Genomic DNA, 20,223 nt, shown 5'->3' on the forward strand with positions numbered 1-20,223 from the left:
CAAATTAGTCAGACAAGACCTCCCTTTAACAAACCCATGCTGTGTCTCAACTATTACTGCAGTCTTGTCTAGATGATCCTGCAATGCTTCTTTAACCACTGATTCCATTATTTTCCCCGGAAGTAAGGAACACAAGTTAAACTAACAGGTCTGTAGTTACTTGTCACCTTTTGAACCCCCTTTGTGAATTGGCGATACATTTGCACACCTCCAGTCCATGGGGATCTCCAAGGAAGCTCTCATAATTATGGCTAATGGTTTGCTTACTTCCTTTGCTGCCTCCTTTAATATAACTGGATAGATCCCATCCGCCTGAGGTGCCTTCCTTATGTTTATCTTCAACAATTTCTCCTCCACTTTGCTCTCAATTATTACAAAATCACTTAGCTCCCTGTTAGCGTTTGATAAACTTCAGTCACTCAACTCATTGAATGACTCCTCGTGTGAATGTAGATGCAAAATACTCATTGTTTATCAGCTACCTGAACATGATCATCAATAGTCAACCCATCTATGTTAAGTGGTCCAATCTGATTCATCCCTCTCCTTCTAGAGTTTACATAAGTAAAGAACTCTTTGCTGTTTTTCTTTGCATCCTTTGCCAAAGATTTCTCGTAATCTGCCTTCGCTTGCCTAACCTCCTTTGTGACTTGATTACAGATTAGATTATACCTGCCTTATGCTTCTGTGTCACCTAATACTTTATATCTGCCAGTTTGAAAAATTTCTGTGATTTGAAAAATGCACTTACTGTCACTGTGGGTTTATGAGTTATATTGAAAGATACATTCCTCTCACACTAAGAGTTATTTGTGATAAAGGGAAGAGTTTGTTTGATAAGATAAAAAAAAAGGAGGTGTTGAAACTTTCATAGTAGGCAAAGGCTGTTTTGCTAATTTCAAGCAGCAAACTCAAATTTTCAATATAAAATTAACAGACGAGGTTGCCGGTGGTGACAAAGAAGCAGCAAGGGCATATATCCTGAGCACTTCAAGTGACTTGTAGAGGAAGGTGAATATCCACCTGATCTTGTTTTCAATGCAGACGAGACTGGCGTTTATTGGAAGAAGATGCCTTAAAGAACTTTTATCTCCCCTGAAGAAACATGCTCTTGGATTTAAATCTGCCAATGACCATTTAGATCTTTTTCTTGGTGGAAATGCTTCAGGAATAGTGAAACTGAGCCATTGCTTGTCTGTCACTCTGAAACACAGAGGGTGATGAAGGGGCTCATTAAAGAAAGTTTACCAATCATTTGAACTTCAAACAGAAGGGCTTGGGTGACAAGATGTCTTCACAAACTGGTATACAGATAAGGTTTGTCCAGCGGTATGTCACTACTGTGATGAAAATAATTATCCAATGAGGATGCTGCTGTTGTTGGACGATACCCCAGGACATCCAACAAACATTGGAGATATAAGGACAACTGTGGATGTAAAGGCCGAAATCTGCTGCCAAATACTACCTCCTTTTACAACAAATTGACCAAGGAGTCATAGCAAATTTTAAAGCCTACTACCATTGGCAGATATTTAGGGAGATGTTACAGGAAATGGACAACTGCAACATGTCTGTCAAAGATTTTGGAGGTCTTACATGAAGGGCATCAGCAACATCAGTGCTGCTTGGAAAGAGGTCACATCAACTTGTATGGAGTGTGTACTACATGATTTCAGAGGATTTGAGGAAGTGCCATAGATTGCAAATGAAATTGCCACAATTTCTCAAAGGTAGGGCTGGACAATGGATTTGAGTTGACGCTTTCTATTATCACATAAACCAACTGACGATGGCAATATCGAAAGCCTTGCGTTTGGACTCTTGGTTTTTCATATCCGTTCCGGATCTTTCTTTTATAGACCTGGGAAAAAGTGGTGCACCTCTCCTTTCTCAGGGCATGTTTTTATATAGTTTAATTCTTTTTATATTTCATTTCCTATGAAATTCAAATTTTAATCATGGATTTTGAGGTGCATGCTGCTTAATGAGTAAGTTAGCAGCACTTCAAGCCCCAGCTAAACAATCACATTTTATAATATACATAGCATACTTACAAGGAAAAATTATTATTCACAAATAATATTGCCACAAGTAAGAGCAGTAATACTATCATGCTACCAAGTTTGTTATATATTACCCTATAACATTATGCATTTAAGTTAATTATAATATATAATAAAATTATACCACTGATGCAAGCCAACATGATTCGAACTGTTGAGCTACCTATTTATCACAATTAAAACACTAGAATTCCACTACCACTCACTCTATAATACTATAACAATGGCAACAAAATTTAAACATTCTTATCGATATACAGTAAACCCTCAATTTAACGGACTAATAGGGGAGAAGGGGCGTCCGTTAATGCCAAAAGTCCGTTAAATCGAATGTAACCTGGGGAGGACATTTTTTATTGTTCTTAATGTAAAAAAAAAAAGCTTTAATACAGTACTGTACAATATAAAATTATTAAATTATAATAAAGAATATGTAATATTTACCTTTTTGACAGTGTAGTTGAAGAGTATTTTGCCATAGTGATAGTAGTACAGTAGTTGTTATTCAGTATCTGAAGGTAGAGGTGAAGGGGAATTCTCAGCATCAGATTCTTCTGAAATGGTCACAAATGGAGGCACTGGTGTCATCTGTTTGCTTGTAGATGGTTGAGACGTACAAGCAGTTGGAGGTGAAATGGGAGCGGGAGTCAGTGAAGTTCGCTTAAAGAAAGCGTCCAGCTTCAGTTGTTTGCCACTCTGATGTTGTTTCTTAATAAAGATCACCCTGAACTGCCGAAAATGTTCATAGTAAGGGACAGTTTCAGGGTCAGAAGATGTCCCTATGCAGTGGATGGCGATGTCCATGAGATTTCTCATTTCAGACAGTGTAGGCCGTGCTGGTGTGATTTGCTCTTCCTCAATGTCTTCTTCCCCTGCCTAGCCATATTGAACCTCGTCCACAATTTCTTCTTCAGTGAGGACTTTGATAGCCAGGATCACCTTCATCATTTTCAAGGCATTTCAGAACATCATCTTCAGTTGTTTTCTGGTTACCAGCATTTACAAGGGTGTGCCGAAAGTCATTTGCCTCAAATCCTTCAAAATCCGGTTCAGTATTGTACAACAACTTCTTCCAACCATTTGCTAGAGTTGTAGTCTTTATCTCCTTCCAAGCAGTTGCAAAGTTAAAGAGCGCAGACTTAATGTTGTAGGCTCAGATTCTGAAGTGTCTGATTACTCCTTCCAAAAAGTTCTTCTTATACAGCCTCCTGCAGGCTGCAATTATTCCCTGGTCCATTGACTGAATAACTGAAGTTGTGTTAGGAGGCAAAAAAAAGACATTTAATTCTGCCATCCTTACTAACATCTCAGCATTAGGATGAGCAGGGGCATTGTCAAGAAGCAACGGTGCCTTTACATTATGGGGGAAATTTTCAGAACATCTGTCTAGAAGCACCTCACATCAGGGACAAAAGGGTTAAAGAACCAGTCAGAAAAAAATCACTGAAGTAAACCATGCATTCTTTGAGCTAGTGTAAATAACAGGCAACTGATTCATAATGTCTTTAAGAGTGCGTGGTTTCTTTAATTTCCCTACCACCATGGGCTTCAGGCAATGCAAGCCATCAACATTTGCACAAAGTAAGGCAGAAATTTGCTCCTTGCTTAACTTGCGACCAGGAGTGCTATATTTTAAGGAACAGCACGATAGAACAGGCCAATTGTATTGTACACCTGTGATAAAATAAGGCCCTCAAATTTAATAAGTTCATTTATAAATTTTCTAAATGGCTCAACTTGTGAAGTGTCTGCACTTAAAGATTCTCCACAGGTTTTCTTGTTCACAATGCCATGCCTTTTTCTAAAACGTCATAGCCACCCATCACTTGCCTTAACATTAAGTCCTATGTGTTTTCCAAGAGTTTCACATGCGGATATCAACTCAAAACTTTGTACATTAACATCACCAGATCTCTGTTGGACGTACCACTTATACACAGCTTCTTTTATCTTGTGCAACTTTCACATTTTTTCTACTCTCCTCTGTAGAACCACATCTAGAGCTATCAACACTATTTTGAAAAAACAAAATGTTGCAATTTGGCATTTGATTTACGGATGTCAGAAAAGGTTTGTTTTTTTATGCCGTAAATTTCACAAACACATGCTATTGAAGACACCTTGTTCTAATTTCTCAATTAGCTCTAATTTCTGTGCCACATTTAGGTTTACATGCTTTCTTTTAACTCCTATCACTTGATGCCATTTTAAATTGTAAGGATTGCAAAATTATTTAATAAATAAAGTCACAATTCAGAAATCGCAGAAACATTGTCTACAACCTGACTGCATGATAGCTTGAGGCAGACTGAGACTGAAACAAAGCAAGTCGGTAGACCTGCAGTTTAGTGTCCTGAGTCACGTTCAGCTCGCAAGTCACCGTCTGCTCTTATCTTTTCTGTAATCTTGGAAAACAGCTATTTGAACGCGTTTTCAGAAAGAATAAAAAACAATTTCCTGAATTTGATTATAAAAATAAAAGTAGGTAATTATCAAAACAATAATGGAAATAGGTAATTATTAATTTTTTATTAATAATAACCTGAAATTTTGTATAACCTAAAAAAAATATGGTCTAAATTAATATGTACATTACTGTATTATTATTTGTTTGGTCCATTAAATCCGAAATCCGTTATATCGGGATTCGTTAAATCTGTGTATCTGTAACGTACCAACCTCAGGTTGGTACGTTACTCTGGGGTACTACACTCAGGGTAGTGGAAAATGAAAAAGATCTGGGGTAATTGTGCAGTCAGATATGAAATTCTGAGCAGTGCTAGGGCAGCTCATGGAGTTTTATTAATGATACACAGTTTTATTAATGATATTGCACTTCTACTGATAACAGGGATAAGGAGGTGATTATCCCATTGTGTATGGCAATGGTCAGACCATATCTTGAGTACTGTATACAGGTCTGAGGCCTCATTTTAGAAAAGATGTAGAGCTGCTGGAACAAGTGCAGAAATATTGGTGAAAAAACAAATGGTGCTCTTATCAAGAAAGGGTTCAGTTCTGCAGATTACAGTGTCTGGAGACTAGGCACCTGACAGGTGATCTGACTGAAGTGTTTAATGTTTTGAATGGATTGAGCAAACTCAATGCTGATGGGGGTTCTTCCCCTTGCTCAGATTATGCACATGAGGCGGCATAAGTCAAATTGAGGAAGGGCAGTTGCAGAATAGATGTGCAGGAGTTTGCCTTTAGCCAGTGGGTGGTTGATTGCTGGAACAAACCTTCATCTGTTGTCGTGGAAGCCGATAGTTTAAATAAATTCAAGGAAGAACTGGACAAACTATTAGAGGGAATGGAAAGGTGAAATGGGAAGTATTGGGGTTTTTTTTTTTTTTTTGCTGATACTTTCTTGTATCATTTGCCACTGATAATGTGACTGAGTTTTTGGAGAGCCATTCTCAGCCTCTTAGCATTAGCATTAGTAGAGGCATTTGATGCAAGAAAGCAAGCTTATGCAGCATCAGCCAAAAAAAAAAAAAGTAAAGTAAAATAAATAAATAAAAAATAACCACTTCCACTTCACCCCTCTGTTCATTCGAAATACCTGTCCAGCTGAGCCTTAAACTTATTTAGGCCATCAACTTCCACGACAAGGGATGGAAGTCTGTTCCACCCACCAGCCACCCGCTGGCTAAAGGCAAATTTCTGCTCATCTATCCTACATCTGTCCTTCCTCAATTTGAATTTATGCCCTCCAGGTGATTATTCTGAGCAAGAGGAAGAATCCCATCAGCATTGAGCATGCTCAAACCATTCAAGGCTTTGTACACCTCTATCAGATCACCTCGCTGGTGCCTAGTCTCCAGACACTGTAATTCGCAAAACTTAAGCCTTTCTTCGTAAGAGCACCCCTTTGTTCCATTCACTAATCTTGTTGTCCTTCTCTGTACTCGTTCCAGCAGCTCTACATCCTTCTTGAAATAAGGCCTCCAGGCCTGTATACAGTACTCTAGGTGTGGCCTGACCATTGCCTTATACAAGGGAATAATCACCTCCTTATCCCTGCTAGAAAAATTCCTATATATCATTGACAATACACCGTGAGCTACTCTTGACACCCGTCTGCACGGCTCAGAGAACTTCATATCTGCCTGCACAACCACCCCCAGGTCCCTTTCATTCTCTACCACTGTCAGTGTAGTACCACAGAGTTGATACGTTGCTCTGGGATTGCTGTTTCCCATATGTAGTACTTTATATTTGTCAATGTTAAACTTCATTTGCCACCTCTCAGCCCATCTGCTCAACCTTTCCAGATCCTGTTGCAGCAGCATAGTGTCAGTAGTATCCTTGACAACCCTGCCAACCTTCGTATCGTCTGGAAACTTGGACATTAAGCTTGATATACCATCATCATTATCATTTATAAATATAGAAAACAATAAAGGACCCAATACTGAACCCTGAGGGACTCCACTAATAACATTAGTCCATGATGAGCAGTGTCCATTAATTACCACTCTCTGTCTTCTCCCCCTCAACCACCCCTTTATCCATAGCAGCAATTTGCCTCCAATGCCACACTGCTCCAATTTGTGCAGCAGTCTTCCATGTGCAACGGTATCAAAAGCCTTTCTAAGATCCAAGTATATAATATCAAAGTTATTCCCTGCATCCAGTTCTTTTGTGACTGCATCATAGTATCCAATCAAATTGGTCAGGCAAGACTTCCCCTTAACAAAACCATGCTGTGTCCGAGTTATAACTGAAGTCTTGTCTAGATGATCCTGCAGTGCTTCTTTAACCAGTGCCTCCATTAATTTTCCAGGAACAGAAGTTAAACTCACAGGTCTATAATTACTTGTGTCAGCCTTTGATCCTCCCTTGTGAATTGGGGTCACATTTGCACATCTCCAGTCGATGGGTACCTCCCCTCAGTCCAAGGAAGCTCTCATAATTATGGCTAAGGGTTTGCTTACTTCCTTTGCTGCCTTCTTTAATATAACTGGATAGATCCCATCCACCCCAGGTGCCTTTCTTGTGTTTATCTTCAACAATTTCTCCTCCACTTTACTCTCAGTTATTACAAGATTCATTAGCTTACTGCTAGAGTTGAATACACCTCTGGCATTCCCCTCACTGAATAACTCCTCATGTGTGAATGTTGATGCAAAATATTCATTTAGTTTGTTAGCTACCTGAGCAGGGTCATCAACAGTTGACCCATCGATATCAAGTGGACCAATCTGATTCATCCCCTTCCTTCTAGAGTTTACATAAGTAAAGAACTCTCTGCTGGTTTTCTTCGCATCCCTTGCCAAGGATCTCTCGTAATCTGTCTTCGCCTGCCTAACCTCCTTTGTAACTTGGTTACAGTTCAACTTGTATCTATCATAGGCTTCTGTGTCACGTGTTAATTTGTATGTATCCCATGCATTTTTCTTCTCTGCCATATGCCTCATTAGTTCATCTGACATCCATTTAGGCCTAAACCTTGAACAATATTTCTTATTTGGTATGTAAAGCCTAGTAGCTTCCAAGATAAGTTCTTTGAATGCTTCCTATTTTGAATTTGCTGTTGGTAGCATCATCAGTTGATCCCACTGTCTAGAATTTAAATACTGTCTCAGTCCATCGTAGTCGCCTTTACGAAAGCAATACCCCTTCCCTTTACCCCTAATGGTAGTTACCTCTTTGAGTAAATCCCACTTCAGCACATCACCTAGTGGTTCATTTATCTGCAGATCCTTAATGCATGAAGAATCACTACTGATAATCAAATCAAGAGTATTACTCCCTCTAGTTGCCTCCCGAACATGCTGATGTAGAAAACAATCATCCAATAAATCCACAAAAGCCTTGCTAGTGTGTGAGTGACCAGCCCCCAAATTCCAGTCAATATCTGGGAAATTAAAATCCCCCATTATAAGACTCTCTGATTTACTGGCCCACTCTATTTCTCTGTACAGTTTCTTATTATACTGATCAGAGTCATTAGGCCTATAGCACACTCCTACTCTCAATTTTGATCTCCCAATGCTTATGTCACACCAAACTGACTCGACACTGCACTGTCCAGTGATGTCGACTGGCTTCACTTCTTTTGATTTTGTGTTTCTGAACTAATAGCATAACCCCTCCTCCCTTCCTATCTTGTCTATCCTTTCTGTACACATTGTACTCCCTAAATTCCAGTTCTGCATTCCTTATACCTGTGTGACACCACATCTCTGAAATCCCAACAATATCTGCCTTTGATGTTTTGAGCAATACCTCAAATTCATCAAATTATTTACTAAACTCCTAGCATTGGTGTACATGCAAGTATACATGCACCGGCTCTTCCTCTTAGCAACCCTAACACAACCCATGTGTTCACTTGTACCCCCATGATTCCCAGCAGTCTGAAATATCCTGCATCTTATTTTCCAGGCTGCTGCTCATTCCAATAGGAGTGCAAGAATCACTTTCTCCTCTGCCAGTGGCTACTGTTAATCTATTAGTTCTTGTCTCCCCCCAATCTAGCAGTTTTCCGACCCACCTAATACTGCCTCGATAGCATCAGCAAACATTCTTGCACCCTTTCTATTTAAGTGTATCTCATCCCTGTAGAAGCAGTCTCTCCTGTTAACAAGTACAGACCAGGCTGAGAAAAATTCTACCCCTTGAGCCCTGCACAATCTTTCCAGGGCCGAATTGATCGACAGGGCTCTCATCATATACTCCCTCCTATCGTGTCTGGGCAGAATTGCAGACACTTTCAAATTCAACTCTAATTCACGGCTTTTTTTCATCAGTGACCTGTACTTGTTAAGTAATTCCGCCGGTCTCCTACTCTTAATATCATTAGTGCCAACGTGTACAACTATATCACCTTTTGTGCCCTTAAAAGATGATATCCGCTCTACAACGTCATCAGCCTTTGCCCCTGGCAGATGGTCCTGTTCCACCTATCCTTTTTACAAAGCATGTTTCCCGTTTCTCTGACAGTAGAGTCACCAACAACTACTAGTTCCTTTGGGACCAGTGCATTCTGCCTTGGGGGTTGCCGCTGTGTTGCGTGATGACCAAGTGCAATCTCTGGCATTGGTGTGGGCAGCTGAGAGCTTGATGGGCCCCTTACTTGTAATCCTTCGAGGGCATCCACCCTGTCCTTCAAGCTCTCATATAGGCCCATAACAACGCTGAGTTGTCGCCTGATTTCCTTACACTCCTTGCATCGCGCACATACAAAGACATCCCCCGTGGCAGTATCATGTCCCATACCTGACTGCTCCGCAAACATCAAGCAAATAGTGCATCTTACAAATGAGGAACTGGAAGATTTGGCTGCACAGTTGACTCAGGAGCAGCAGTATCAAGAACAGGAAAAGTCTATTTTTACAGTTTGTAAAAACTCATGACTTACAAAAAATTCTGGCTAGGATTGATTGATCCATCCACTGGATGGATCAATGTTCTGTGGGAGAGGAAGCATCATGCAATGCAAACAAACCCTCCTTTCTTATTTTAAAAAGAAATCTGAAGAGCCACCAACTGATCGAAAGATGGCAAATAATGATCCAGTTGAACCTGACAGTCTACAACCAGGGACTTCCTCTCATCAGTAATGCTTACTTGTTTATATTTTATTATGGAATAAATGTGATTTAAATATTTGTTAAATTACATATTAAAATTTTTGTATTAATTTATGAAAGAGATGCTCCCATTGAAATACATTATAATTCGGGTTTCATTTTCGCCAATTCGATAAGAGCCAGTATCTCTAGGAACTCAACCTCAGCATAAAGCAAAGGCCGCCTGTTCTCTATACAGGTCTGGAGGCCTCATTTTAGGAAGGTTGTAGATCTGCTGGAATGAATGCAGAGAAGAGCAACAAGATTGGTGAAGGGAACAAAAGGCTGCTCTTACCAATCAAGGTTCAGTTCCGCAAATTGCAGCATCTGGAGACTAGGGATCTGCAAGGAGATCGGATTGTGATGTTAAAGGCCTGGAATAGATTGAGTAAGCATGACTATGCATGGCATTCTTCCTCTTGCTGAGACTACACACGAGGGGATATAAATTCAAGTTGAGGGAGGATGGTTATAGGATAGATGTGTGGAGGTTTTCCTTCAGCCAGCTGGTGGTTGATTGTTGGAACAGGTTTCCATCTGTTTTTTTTTTTTTTTTTTAGAAGCATTAGCAACTAAGGCCATATTGCTCCGGGATATGCGGTGGTCATTCCCTGACCTTTCCGCATCCTCCATATTTGGTGGTGATGGGCTCGAACCCCGGTCTAATCAAGAAGTATGTGCTATGCACTACTGCTCCTTCCCACCTGGCTGTGGAGGCGCCTATCTGTTGTTGTGGAAGTGGGTAGTTTGAATAGATTCAAGGCAGGACTAGACAAACTGTTGATGGGAAGGTAAAATGGGAAGGTCTTTTTACTGATGCTATAAGCTTGCTTTCTTGCATCATTTGTCACTACTAATACTTACTAGACATTTTAGGGGGACCTTGATAAATGTATATAAGGTCCTGAAGGAATCAGTAGAATGAATGTGGGAGATATATTTTCATTGGTAGAAGATAGAACCAGGGACCACAAATTTATAACAGGGTTAGATCTACAACATGCTACCTGAAGTTTTCTTTCGGGCAGCATGTTTTAGGCCATTGGAATAAATTTACTGCTACAGTAGTTGAGGCAGAGAATTTGGTAAAGTTAAAAGTGGAAATGGACAGTGACATTATGGCAATGGGGAAGATATGAGTGAGAGATTTTTTTTGTGGATTTAGAAAAAGTCTGATTTCTTCCATCATTTAGCAGGAGTGCTTTGACTCAGGTAAGAACTGCTGACAGCAGGACCTTATAAATTATACTATTTGTTAACTGTATGCAAAGCTACTTGTAGCAAGGTGCAATACAACCAAAGGGGGGGATGCCTTTGTGTGTATTCCTTGTAAAGAGTGTAGGAGATTAAACATAAATTCAGTTCTGGTGGGCTGGTATGAGGGCTTCAAGAACCGGGTTCTTGCCCCCAAAGGAATTAAAATGAGAGACCCATCAAGCATTCAGCAGCCCAACTCAGTGCTACAGCCCACATTTCACCTTCAGACAATGTAATGATATCCTCAATGGTAGAGATCTTTGGGCCCACAGAAAATAACTGTTACCAGTGACTCTGTTGTCAGGGAAGTGAGAAATATTTTGTGTAAAAAGGATAAGTGGAATTGAACTAGGACAATCTTCTGCTGGGGGGCAAAAAGTTAATGATTTTGTAAAGTAGCTATCATCATTTAAGGGCACTGATATTGTATATTTTGGTACTAATGGTATTAAGAATAGGAGAACTGAGGATTTACTTAGCAGGGATAGAACAACATTGGGAAAAGTTGCAAGTTAGGATTAAATTTCAAGGTATATCCAACTATGTTTAGATTCAATAGGAGGGGGTATGTGATAAGAGCCTAATTTATCCCTGGAGAGATTGTGTAAGGCTCATGAGGTAGAATTCTTTTCAGCATAGTTAGTGTTTGTTGACAGTAGAGGCTGTTTTTACAGGGATGGGAATACAATTATATAAAAGGGGGCAAGAATATTTTCTGATATTATCAAGGCAGTGTTTGGTGGGTTGGGAAACTGCTAGCTTGGGGAGGGGGATACACAAGCTAATAGATCAACAATAGCAGAAAGATATGTGAAGGTGATTCTTGCACTTCTACTGGAATGTGCAAAGTTCTGGAAAGTAAAATGTGGATTGCATGGCCGGCTAGGCGTCCTCATAGTACAATGAAATACACTGCCCCCTCCCCACTTTACAATATTAATTCCAGAGACACCACTGTATTGTGAAAATATCATAATGTGAACCTAATAACACATTGTTTTTTGATAATTTGTTACAAGACCTCGGAAGTTGAAATTTTTGCTATATAACTAAGCTGTTTATCTTTCTGAAAGGTGATCTTTATAATGGAAATCGTATTTGTTTTATATAGAATACTGAATACTGTATTTTCCAGCGTATGCCACACATCTTTTATATGAAAAAAGTTGCTGTAAAATTGTGGTGTATCTTATATGCCAGAAATAAACATTAAATCAGGATATAAATTTAAAAAAGAAAAAAGATAAAAATTGCTGATGGTTGCCACATATTTACTTATTTATCTCCCCCCCCAAATGATAATTGATAATTTTAAACATTAAAAATCAAAAATGGTAATTTTCATTTAACTTATACTGGAAAAGCTGTTTCAATAGTGGTGTGGTGATGAAGTTGAAGGAGAATCTTCTACCATCAAGATATCAGGACAATTATTATTAGACATGGTGCAAGGAAGCCTAAGAATAATATGATATCCAGCTCAGGACCCTGGGTGTGCCAAGCCCATATCAACTGTGAGCCCCTGTGGTTCAATCATTAGTATGTGGTGTTCTTTTCAATCACTACCTCTTGCTATATATGGTATAAATACTGTCCAAAGTGGCTTGTTTTTTGTTGCTTTCTTTGAAGGTTCTTGAAATAACTTGAGCACCTCATCTTCAAATTTGCAGGTCATCAATTCAGTGGTTTCAATATCTAGATTTTTTTCTTACTGTTCTCTTCACAATGTGTCCCATGCAGAAAACATCCTTAATTTCTTGAGTTGTTGCTACTTGGTCATCCTCCTCATGTTCCTCATCTCCACTTCATGCTCATCTGCCCTAATTACTGGAGCTGCTGTGTTGTCAGCTCCCTTTCATGGTGTTTGGTTAACTTCTCTGCATCAATCTCAAGAGCCAAGGACTTGCCAAGAGTGATAATTCCCTGCTCTTCAGCTTCAAAATCATGGATGACTGAAGGCCACAAATTCTTCCAGGCTGCATTGAGGCACCGAGCAGGAACTTCATTCCAGGAATTCACAATGATTTTTACACAGTCTAAGATGTTAAACCTGGTCTTCCAGAATTCCTTTAAAGTGATAGCTGTCTCCTGAAGTTTCTTCAAAACACTTGGCAAGCATCTTCTTCATGGTATTGGGTGGAAGAAATTTGAAAGTAACAAAGCCAAATTATTCCTCCGGAGATCAGGCAAGTTCAGGACCGTGGCCTGGAACATTATCTGAAGTCTGTTCTTTCCAAATACTCATTCATCGAGGAGGTGTCTTCACTTCAAATTTCGCCCATTCATTGAGGAGGTGTTTTGTCATCCAGGCCTTCATGTTACTCTGTCAGAAGACACCCAACCTGCCTTTGAATTAAACACTGTTTTAATCAAAGGCAGGTTGGGTGGCTGTTTAAACACTCTTGGAGTTTGAGTGGTAAACCAACATTGGCTTAAGTTTAAAATCAACAGAGGCATTGGATTCCAATAACAGAGTAAACCTATTATTCATAGGCTAATGCCCAGCCACCAAGGCCTCTTCTTTTCTGATGTGTTTTCCTGGGCACTGTTTCATCTATATTAAAGACTTGTTTAGGAAAAGTAGCATTAGTTGAGGCATATGATGCAAGAAAGCAAGCTTAGACAGCATCAGCCAAAAAAAAAAAAAAAAAAAAACCCTTCCCATTTCATCCATCCAGTCACTCCAAATGTTTGTCTAGTTCAACCTTAAATTTATTTAAGCTATCAACTTCTACAACAGATGGAAGTCTGTTCCAGCAATCAAATACCCACTGGCTAAAGGCAGACTTCCGCACATCTATTCTACAACTGTCTTTCCTCAATTTGAATCCGTGCTCCCTCAGGTTCGTAATCAGAGCAAGCAGAAGAATCCCATTAGCATTGAGCCTGCTCAAACCATTCAAGGCCTTATACACCTCAATCAGATCACCTTGCAGATGCTGCAACTTGCAGAACTTAAGCCTTTCTTGGTAAGGACACCACTTTGTTCCTCTCACCAATCTTGTTTCCCTTTGTACTCATTCTAGCAACTCTACATCCTTCCTAAAATGAGGCCTCCAGACCTGTACACCGTGCTCAAGGTAGGCATCTCCGTAGCCAGGTGGGAAGGAGCAGCAGTGCGTAGTACACGCTTCTTGATTAGACCGGGGTTCGAGCCCATAACCACCAAATACGGAGGATGCGGAAAGGTCAGGGAATGACCACCGCATATCCTGGAGCAATATGGCCTTAGTTGCTAATGCTCCTAAAAAAAAAAAAAAAAAAACCCAAATAACCGTGCTCAAGGTGTGGCCATTGCCTTATACAAGGGGATAATTTACCTCCTTGTCTCTGCTAGCAAAATTCCTATTTGTCATTGACAAAACTCCATGACCTGCTCTGGCAGCCCATCTGCACTGCTCAGAGAACTTCATATCTGACTGCACAATAACCCCCCTCCCCAGGTCTTTTTCATTCTCCACTTCCCTGAGTGTAGTACCACACAGTTGGGCCGACCGGGCTAGCCGAGTGGGTAAAGTACCTGCCCGGCAACCCAAAGGTCGCGGGTTCGATTCCCGCCTCGGGCTTGGATCAAAGTACTGCAAAAACCTTGGGAGGTGCAATATGGCCACAGAAGCCGATGCGCCAACAACTACCAAATCAAAAAAAAAAAAAAAAAACCACACAGTTGGTACATTTTTCTCTTGGGTTACTGCTACCCATACTTTACATTTGTTAATGTTAAACTTCATTTGCCACTTCTGAGCCCATCTGCCTAACTTTTCTAGATCCTGTTGCAGTAGCATACTGTCTTTACTGCCATTAACAACCCTGCCAACCTTTGTATCATCTGCAAACTTGGAACTTGGGAGCAGTCTCTGAACACTATGAAAGGTTCCACCAAGATATTTCTCAAATGGAAAAAAGATACCAGGGAAAATGGAGTCTAAATATGTTGGCAGACCACTGTTGGAATCTCATACGGAAGACACCAATGGACGATTATGAAAGACAAAAAATGACAAAATGAGTATTCTGTTATCTGTTATTAGATTAACATTTTTGAAAAAGAATAAGATTAATAGATTCATTGTTCAATATTTAGTATGTTCAATATTATATGTAACGTTTTTTCTTAAAATATATGAAATCTTTTTTTATTAGAAACTTTGACTTTAATCCCTTCTCTCTTAAAATAGGTGGTTGTTACAGCAATATGGTTGCCATATTTGAATTCAACATTAGATCTGTAAAAACCACCTTGAATTTTTAACAGTGAGTGAAATTTTTTTTTTTTTTTTTTTGCCGACCAGTGTTATCTAATCATGTGGTTAGATTAATATTAGAAGGCTGAATGATGAAAGGAATTGGACTTTTTCTGTATCAGCCAAAAAAATAGAATATTCATACTACAACTCCTATCCCTACAATGCAATCATCCAATTCTGCTTCCAACTTGACCAGAGTCATTACCTCTGTTAGTTGGGAGCAACTTATTCCAGTGTTTGATAACCCACTGCTCATAGTTGTATTTTATGACGTTCTGTTATTCCCTAAATATTTTATATTTGCACCAGTTTGCTTGCATTACTAATCTGGTCCCATTTGCTGAATTCTCCAGAAGTTCTGTAATTTTTTAATTGGGTACTTGAGATAGATGAGGAATTGTTGCCACAAGTTCTGAATAAAGGACTTCACCATGGCAACTATCCACTTGCCTTTTTACATTCAAATTTCAATCACTAACTTTTCTTCCTGTTAGTTGTCCATTCTATCAAAAATCCTTTTCTTTTAGCCAGCTAGGTGTTATTTACTGGAATAAGTTGCCTCTGTGGGTGGTTGAAGCTGACAGCATGGGGAAATTCAAAGGTTATCTAAATAGTGGTAATTATTAGTAGTAGGAAGTATTATTAGTATTAGCAGGAAGCAAACTTATACAGCATCAACCAAAAGAAAAACTACCCACATTATCTATCCATTCCTGCTAATTGTATATTTAATTCTTAAATTTTTCCAAACTATCCAAAACACCAGATGGTAGGTTTGTTCAACAATCAGTTACTCTCTGGCTGAAATAAATTTTTTTTCATATCTATCCTACAGTCAGTCCTTTTTTCAATTTATGGTTTGTATCTTTGTGTATATTTTCTGAGAAAGGATTAAAATACCATCATCATCAAGTTTATTCAATTTGTTTAAAGCCTCAAATACTTCAATCAAATCTCCCTGCAAGTCAATCAAATCTCCTTGAAATATACAATTAGCAAGTGGTTAGTTGTCAAGTGGTGAGTTTGCTAAACTGGATTTTGTGTTTTTTGACCAATCTAATTGCAACTGTTCTCTGCACCTGTTCCAAGAGATCCACCTCTTTCTTGAAATGAGGCTTCCAGACCCCATTGCGATGTGGTTTAACCTTTGCCTTATGGGATAATCACCTTGTTCTTGCTGGCAAAGTTCCTGTGTATTGTTGACAGAACCCCATGAGCTGTTCTAGCAGCCTGTCTGCACTGTTTAAATAATTTCATGTTAGACTATATAATTATCCCTAGTTTCTTTCATGCTTCACCACTTCGAATGTGGTAACTATCTAATTAGTATGTTATTCTGGAATTCCTGTCCTCCCTATGCAGTACCTCATGTAGTTACCTATGTGAGGAGGGAAACGTGTAGGTAGTTTTTCATTTGTTTATGTATTTCACTTTATTTTTGTCTAAAAATAAAAAAGTAAAAAAAAAGTCAAAGCTAATCAACTATTAATTTCAGCTGGTGCATCAAAAGCATGTGGCTTCCTTGCATTATGTGTCTGATATAACCATAAATGTTATACATTACCTGTAAATTATAATCTATAGATTTATATCCAGTGTCAATAAATTTGTTTGCTAAAAAGCCTGAAATATCATTGATAACACTTTGAAACTATATAATACCTTCATTACTGCATTGTTTTCAGGTGCATGGTGTATTATTATTATAGCAATTGCTATAATAATGCAGTTACTAGCATTTATCTTATTGTATGTTTTTCCAAGAGTATAAACAAACTTTTCGTGTATGCTCATTTGAAAATTAATGATGATTGTTTTACGTAATCTGCCTTAGTATATGTACACAACTTTGATTGGAGTTATTGGTTTCCTATGTTCCACTTAATCTTTTTTTTTTTTTTTTTTTTTTTTTAACAGATGCTTGATATATTATTTGAACATGGATATGCAACAGCAGATATCATTAGATGTCCTCATGTTTTGAGTTTCAGCCCAAAAACCATAGAACGGCGTATTAAAAATTTTAAATGTTTAGGTTGTACTCCATATATTTTTGCAATCTGTTCCACTGAAAAGAAACACAAAAGGACAATAAAAATGCTGAAGAAAATAAAAGAAAAGGAGCACATGAGAGAGGAATAGTTATGTATGCTTCCTATAATACCAGACTGTGGTGTTAATAAATTTTTATAAATTGGCATTTATTTTTCTGAATATTTTAACAAACATTAGTTAGTAATAATAACCATGTACATACACAAGTGTATATGTGAATTGGAAACACCAATGGAACAACTGTTCTGATAAACAACATGGATACATTGAATAATATACAGTATTTCAAAATTTATCTGTTGTCCTTATACTTTTATGGTCAAAGAGGCATTACACATGCATGTCACATGATTACTGTATTTGTTTACATTTGCCATTTTGAAAGTGAATGCTATACTGATATCACAGATACTGCTGTTTTTCATTTATTTTAAATTAAAAACTGCTTACTATGGCTCCTAAAGTTAATAAACCTTACGCAGAGAAGAAAAGATGAACAGCATTAAAGCTTAGTGACAAACTTGATATAATCCAAACTATTTAGGTTCACCCGGAAGGTTAATTCATATACCCATATTAGCATTAGTAGAGGCACATGATGCAAGACAGAAAACTTATACAGCTCAAACAAAAAAAAAAAAAAAAAAAACCGTTTCACTGATCCATTCATTCCAAATGTTTATCTAGTTCTGCCTTGAATTTATTTAAGCTGTTAACTTCCACAACAACAGATGGAAGTTAGTTCCACCAATCAACTATCTGCTGGCTAAAGGCAAACTTCAGTTTGCCTTTCCTCAGTTTGAGGTGCTTCCATAGCCAGGTGGGCAGGAGCAGCAGTGTGTGGCACACGCTTCTTGATTAGACCGGGTTTCGAGTCCGTGACCATCAAAAATGGAGGATGCGGAGAGGTCGAAATGACCACCACATATCCCTGGAGCAATATGGCCTTAGTTGCTAATGCTCCTAAAACCAAATAACAAACAAACTTTCCTCAGTTCGAATCTATGCCCTCTCAGGTTTGGAATCTGAGCAAGAGGAAGAATACCTTCAGCATTGAGCCTGCTCAATCCATTCAAAACCTTATACACATCAATCAAATCGCCTTCCAGGTGCCTGTCTCCAGAAGCTGCAATTTGCAGAAATTTGGAATTTCTTCATAAGAGCACCCCTTCGTTCCCTTCACCAGTCTACTTGCCCTTCTCTGTACTCGTTCTAGCAACTCTACTCCTTCCTAAAATGAGTTATTCAGACCTGTGCGCAGTACTTAAGGTGTGCCCTGACCATTACCTTATGCAAGGGGATGAATACCTGCTTATTCTTGCTCGCAAAATTCCTGTACATCATTGACAAGACCCCATAACCTACTCTGGCAGCTTGTCTGCACTGCTCAGAAAACTTCACATCTGACTGCACAATTACCCCCAGGTCTCTTTCATTCTCCACTACTCTGAGTGTAACACCACATGGTACAATTCTCTGGGGTTACACTCAGAGAAATGTACCAACATTTGTACCTCTGTAATTACTCATGCATTTGGCAATGTTAAGCTTCAGTTTCCACTTATCAGTCTATCTACCCAACTTTTCCAGATCCTGTTGCAGCAGCATACTATCATTACTATTATTAACAACCCTGCCAACCTTTGTATCATCTGCGAACTTTGACATTAAGCTCGATATACTTTCATTAGTATCATTGATAAATATCCAAAACAACAATGGGCCCAACACCGAATCCTGAGGGACATCACTAATAACATTAGTCCACATAGAACAGTACCCATTAATCATCACTCTGTCTTCTCCCACTCAACCATCCTTTTATCCATTGTAGTAACTTGCCGTTAATGCCATACTGCTCCAATTTGTACAGTAGTCTTCCATTTGCAACAGTAACAAAAGCTTTCCTGAAATCGAAGTACATGTATATGATATCAAAATTAATTTTTGCATCCAGTTCCTTTGTGACCATGACATACTATCCAATCAAATTGGTCAGACAAGACTTCCCCTTGACAAACCCATGCTGTCTGAATTATTACTACTGTCTTGTCTAGATGATCCTGCAATGCTTCTTTAACCAGTGACTCCATTATTTTCCCTGGAACAGAAGTCAAATTAACAGCTCTGTAATTACTCATGTCACGCTTTGATCCCCCCCCCTTTGTGAATTCGAGATACATTTGCACTTCTCCAGTTCGTAGAGTTTGATAAACGTCTGGCATTCCCCTCATTGAATAACTCCTCGTGTGAATGTAGATGCAAAATACTGATTTAGTTTGGCAGCTATCTGAGAATGATCATCTAAACTCAATAGTCAACTACGGGCAACAAATATGAATTAACATTTGCTAGAACGAGTACAAAGAAGGGCAACAAGATTGGTGACGCAAACAAAGGGAGTGCTCTTACCAAGAAAGGCTTAATTTGCAAATTGCAGTGTCTTTTTTTATGTAGACCCCAAACACGAGAGGTATTAGAGCCTATAGTACATGTACAGTGATTGGGTTTGAGGTTGAGAAGACTGAAAGAAGATATTTGTTGACATTGGGCTTGAACTTCTGTAGAAAGTAATTTTCAGGAAATACGTATGAAGCAAGGTTGTTCCAGAAAGTGGCAGTTGAATGAATAAATAAGATAGATTTTCATCTATTTGTTTATTCATTCAGTTGGTTCTGTGAGTTTGAAGTTGGACAGTAAATGGATGTTGACTGGTGGTGGCACGTGTTCGGACTGTTTTGAAAGAGCGAGCGGGAATTATAGAAGCCAATCCAGAAGAACAGTGCCCATGGAAATATCTGTAGAAAAGGTATGCAGCAGAAACAGTACGTCTATGAGACAGCGAGTGGAGAGACTGTTAGAGATGAATCATTAATTAACCTAACTGCCCTCTTCTGAATGGAATCGAGAAGCCTGAGAGGGATTTTGGGGCACCACCCGAGATGTGGGAACAGTATTCCATGTTAGGGCGGATTTGCGATTTGTACAGAGTGAGCAACTGTTCGGAAGAAAAGTAACGCC

General features: G+C 38.9%; 1 protein-coding gene across 1 annotated transcript in view; it reads left to right on the forward strand.

Annotated features, from left to right (window-relative positions):
* LOC150075331 (transcription termination factor, mitochondrial-like) overlaps positions 1-17,289 on the forward strand; it is a 28,874-nt gene extending 11,585 nt beyond the window's left edge. The window contains exon 2 of the mRNA XM_090388450.1: positions 17,065-17,289. Coding sequence (XP_090244576.1) covers positions 17,065-17,289 — 225 coding nt within the window. The remainder of the gene's footprint in view (positions 1-17,064) is intronic.
* Positions 17,290-20,223: the final 2,934 nt, after the last annotated feature.

Source organism: Mastigoproctus giganteus, chromosome 14 (assembly GCF_048544385.1).
Source record: "Mastigoproctus giganteus isolate SK-2022 chromosome 14, ASM4854438v1, whole genome shotgun sequence".
Lineage (NCBI taxonomy): Eukaryota > Metazoa > Arthropoda > Arachnida > Uropygi > Thelyphonidae > Mastigoproctus > Mastigoproctus giganteus.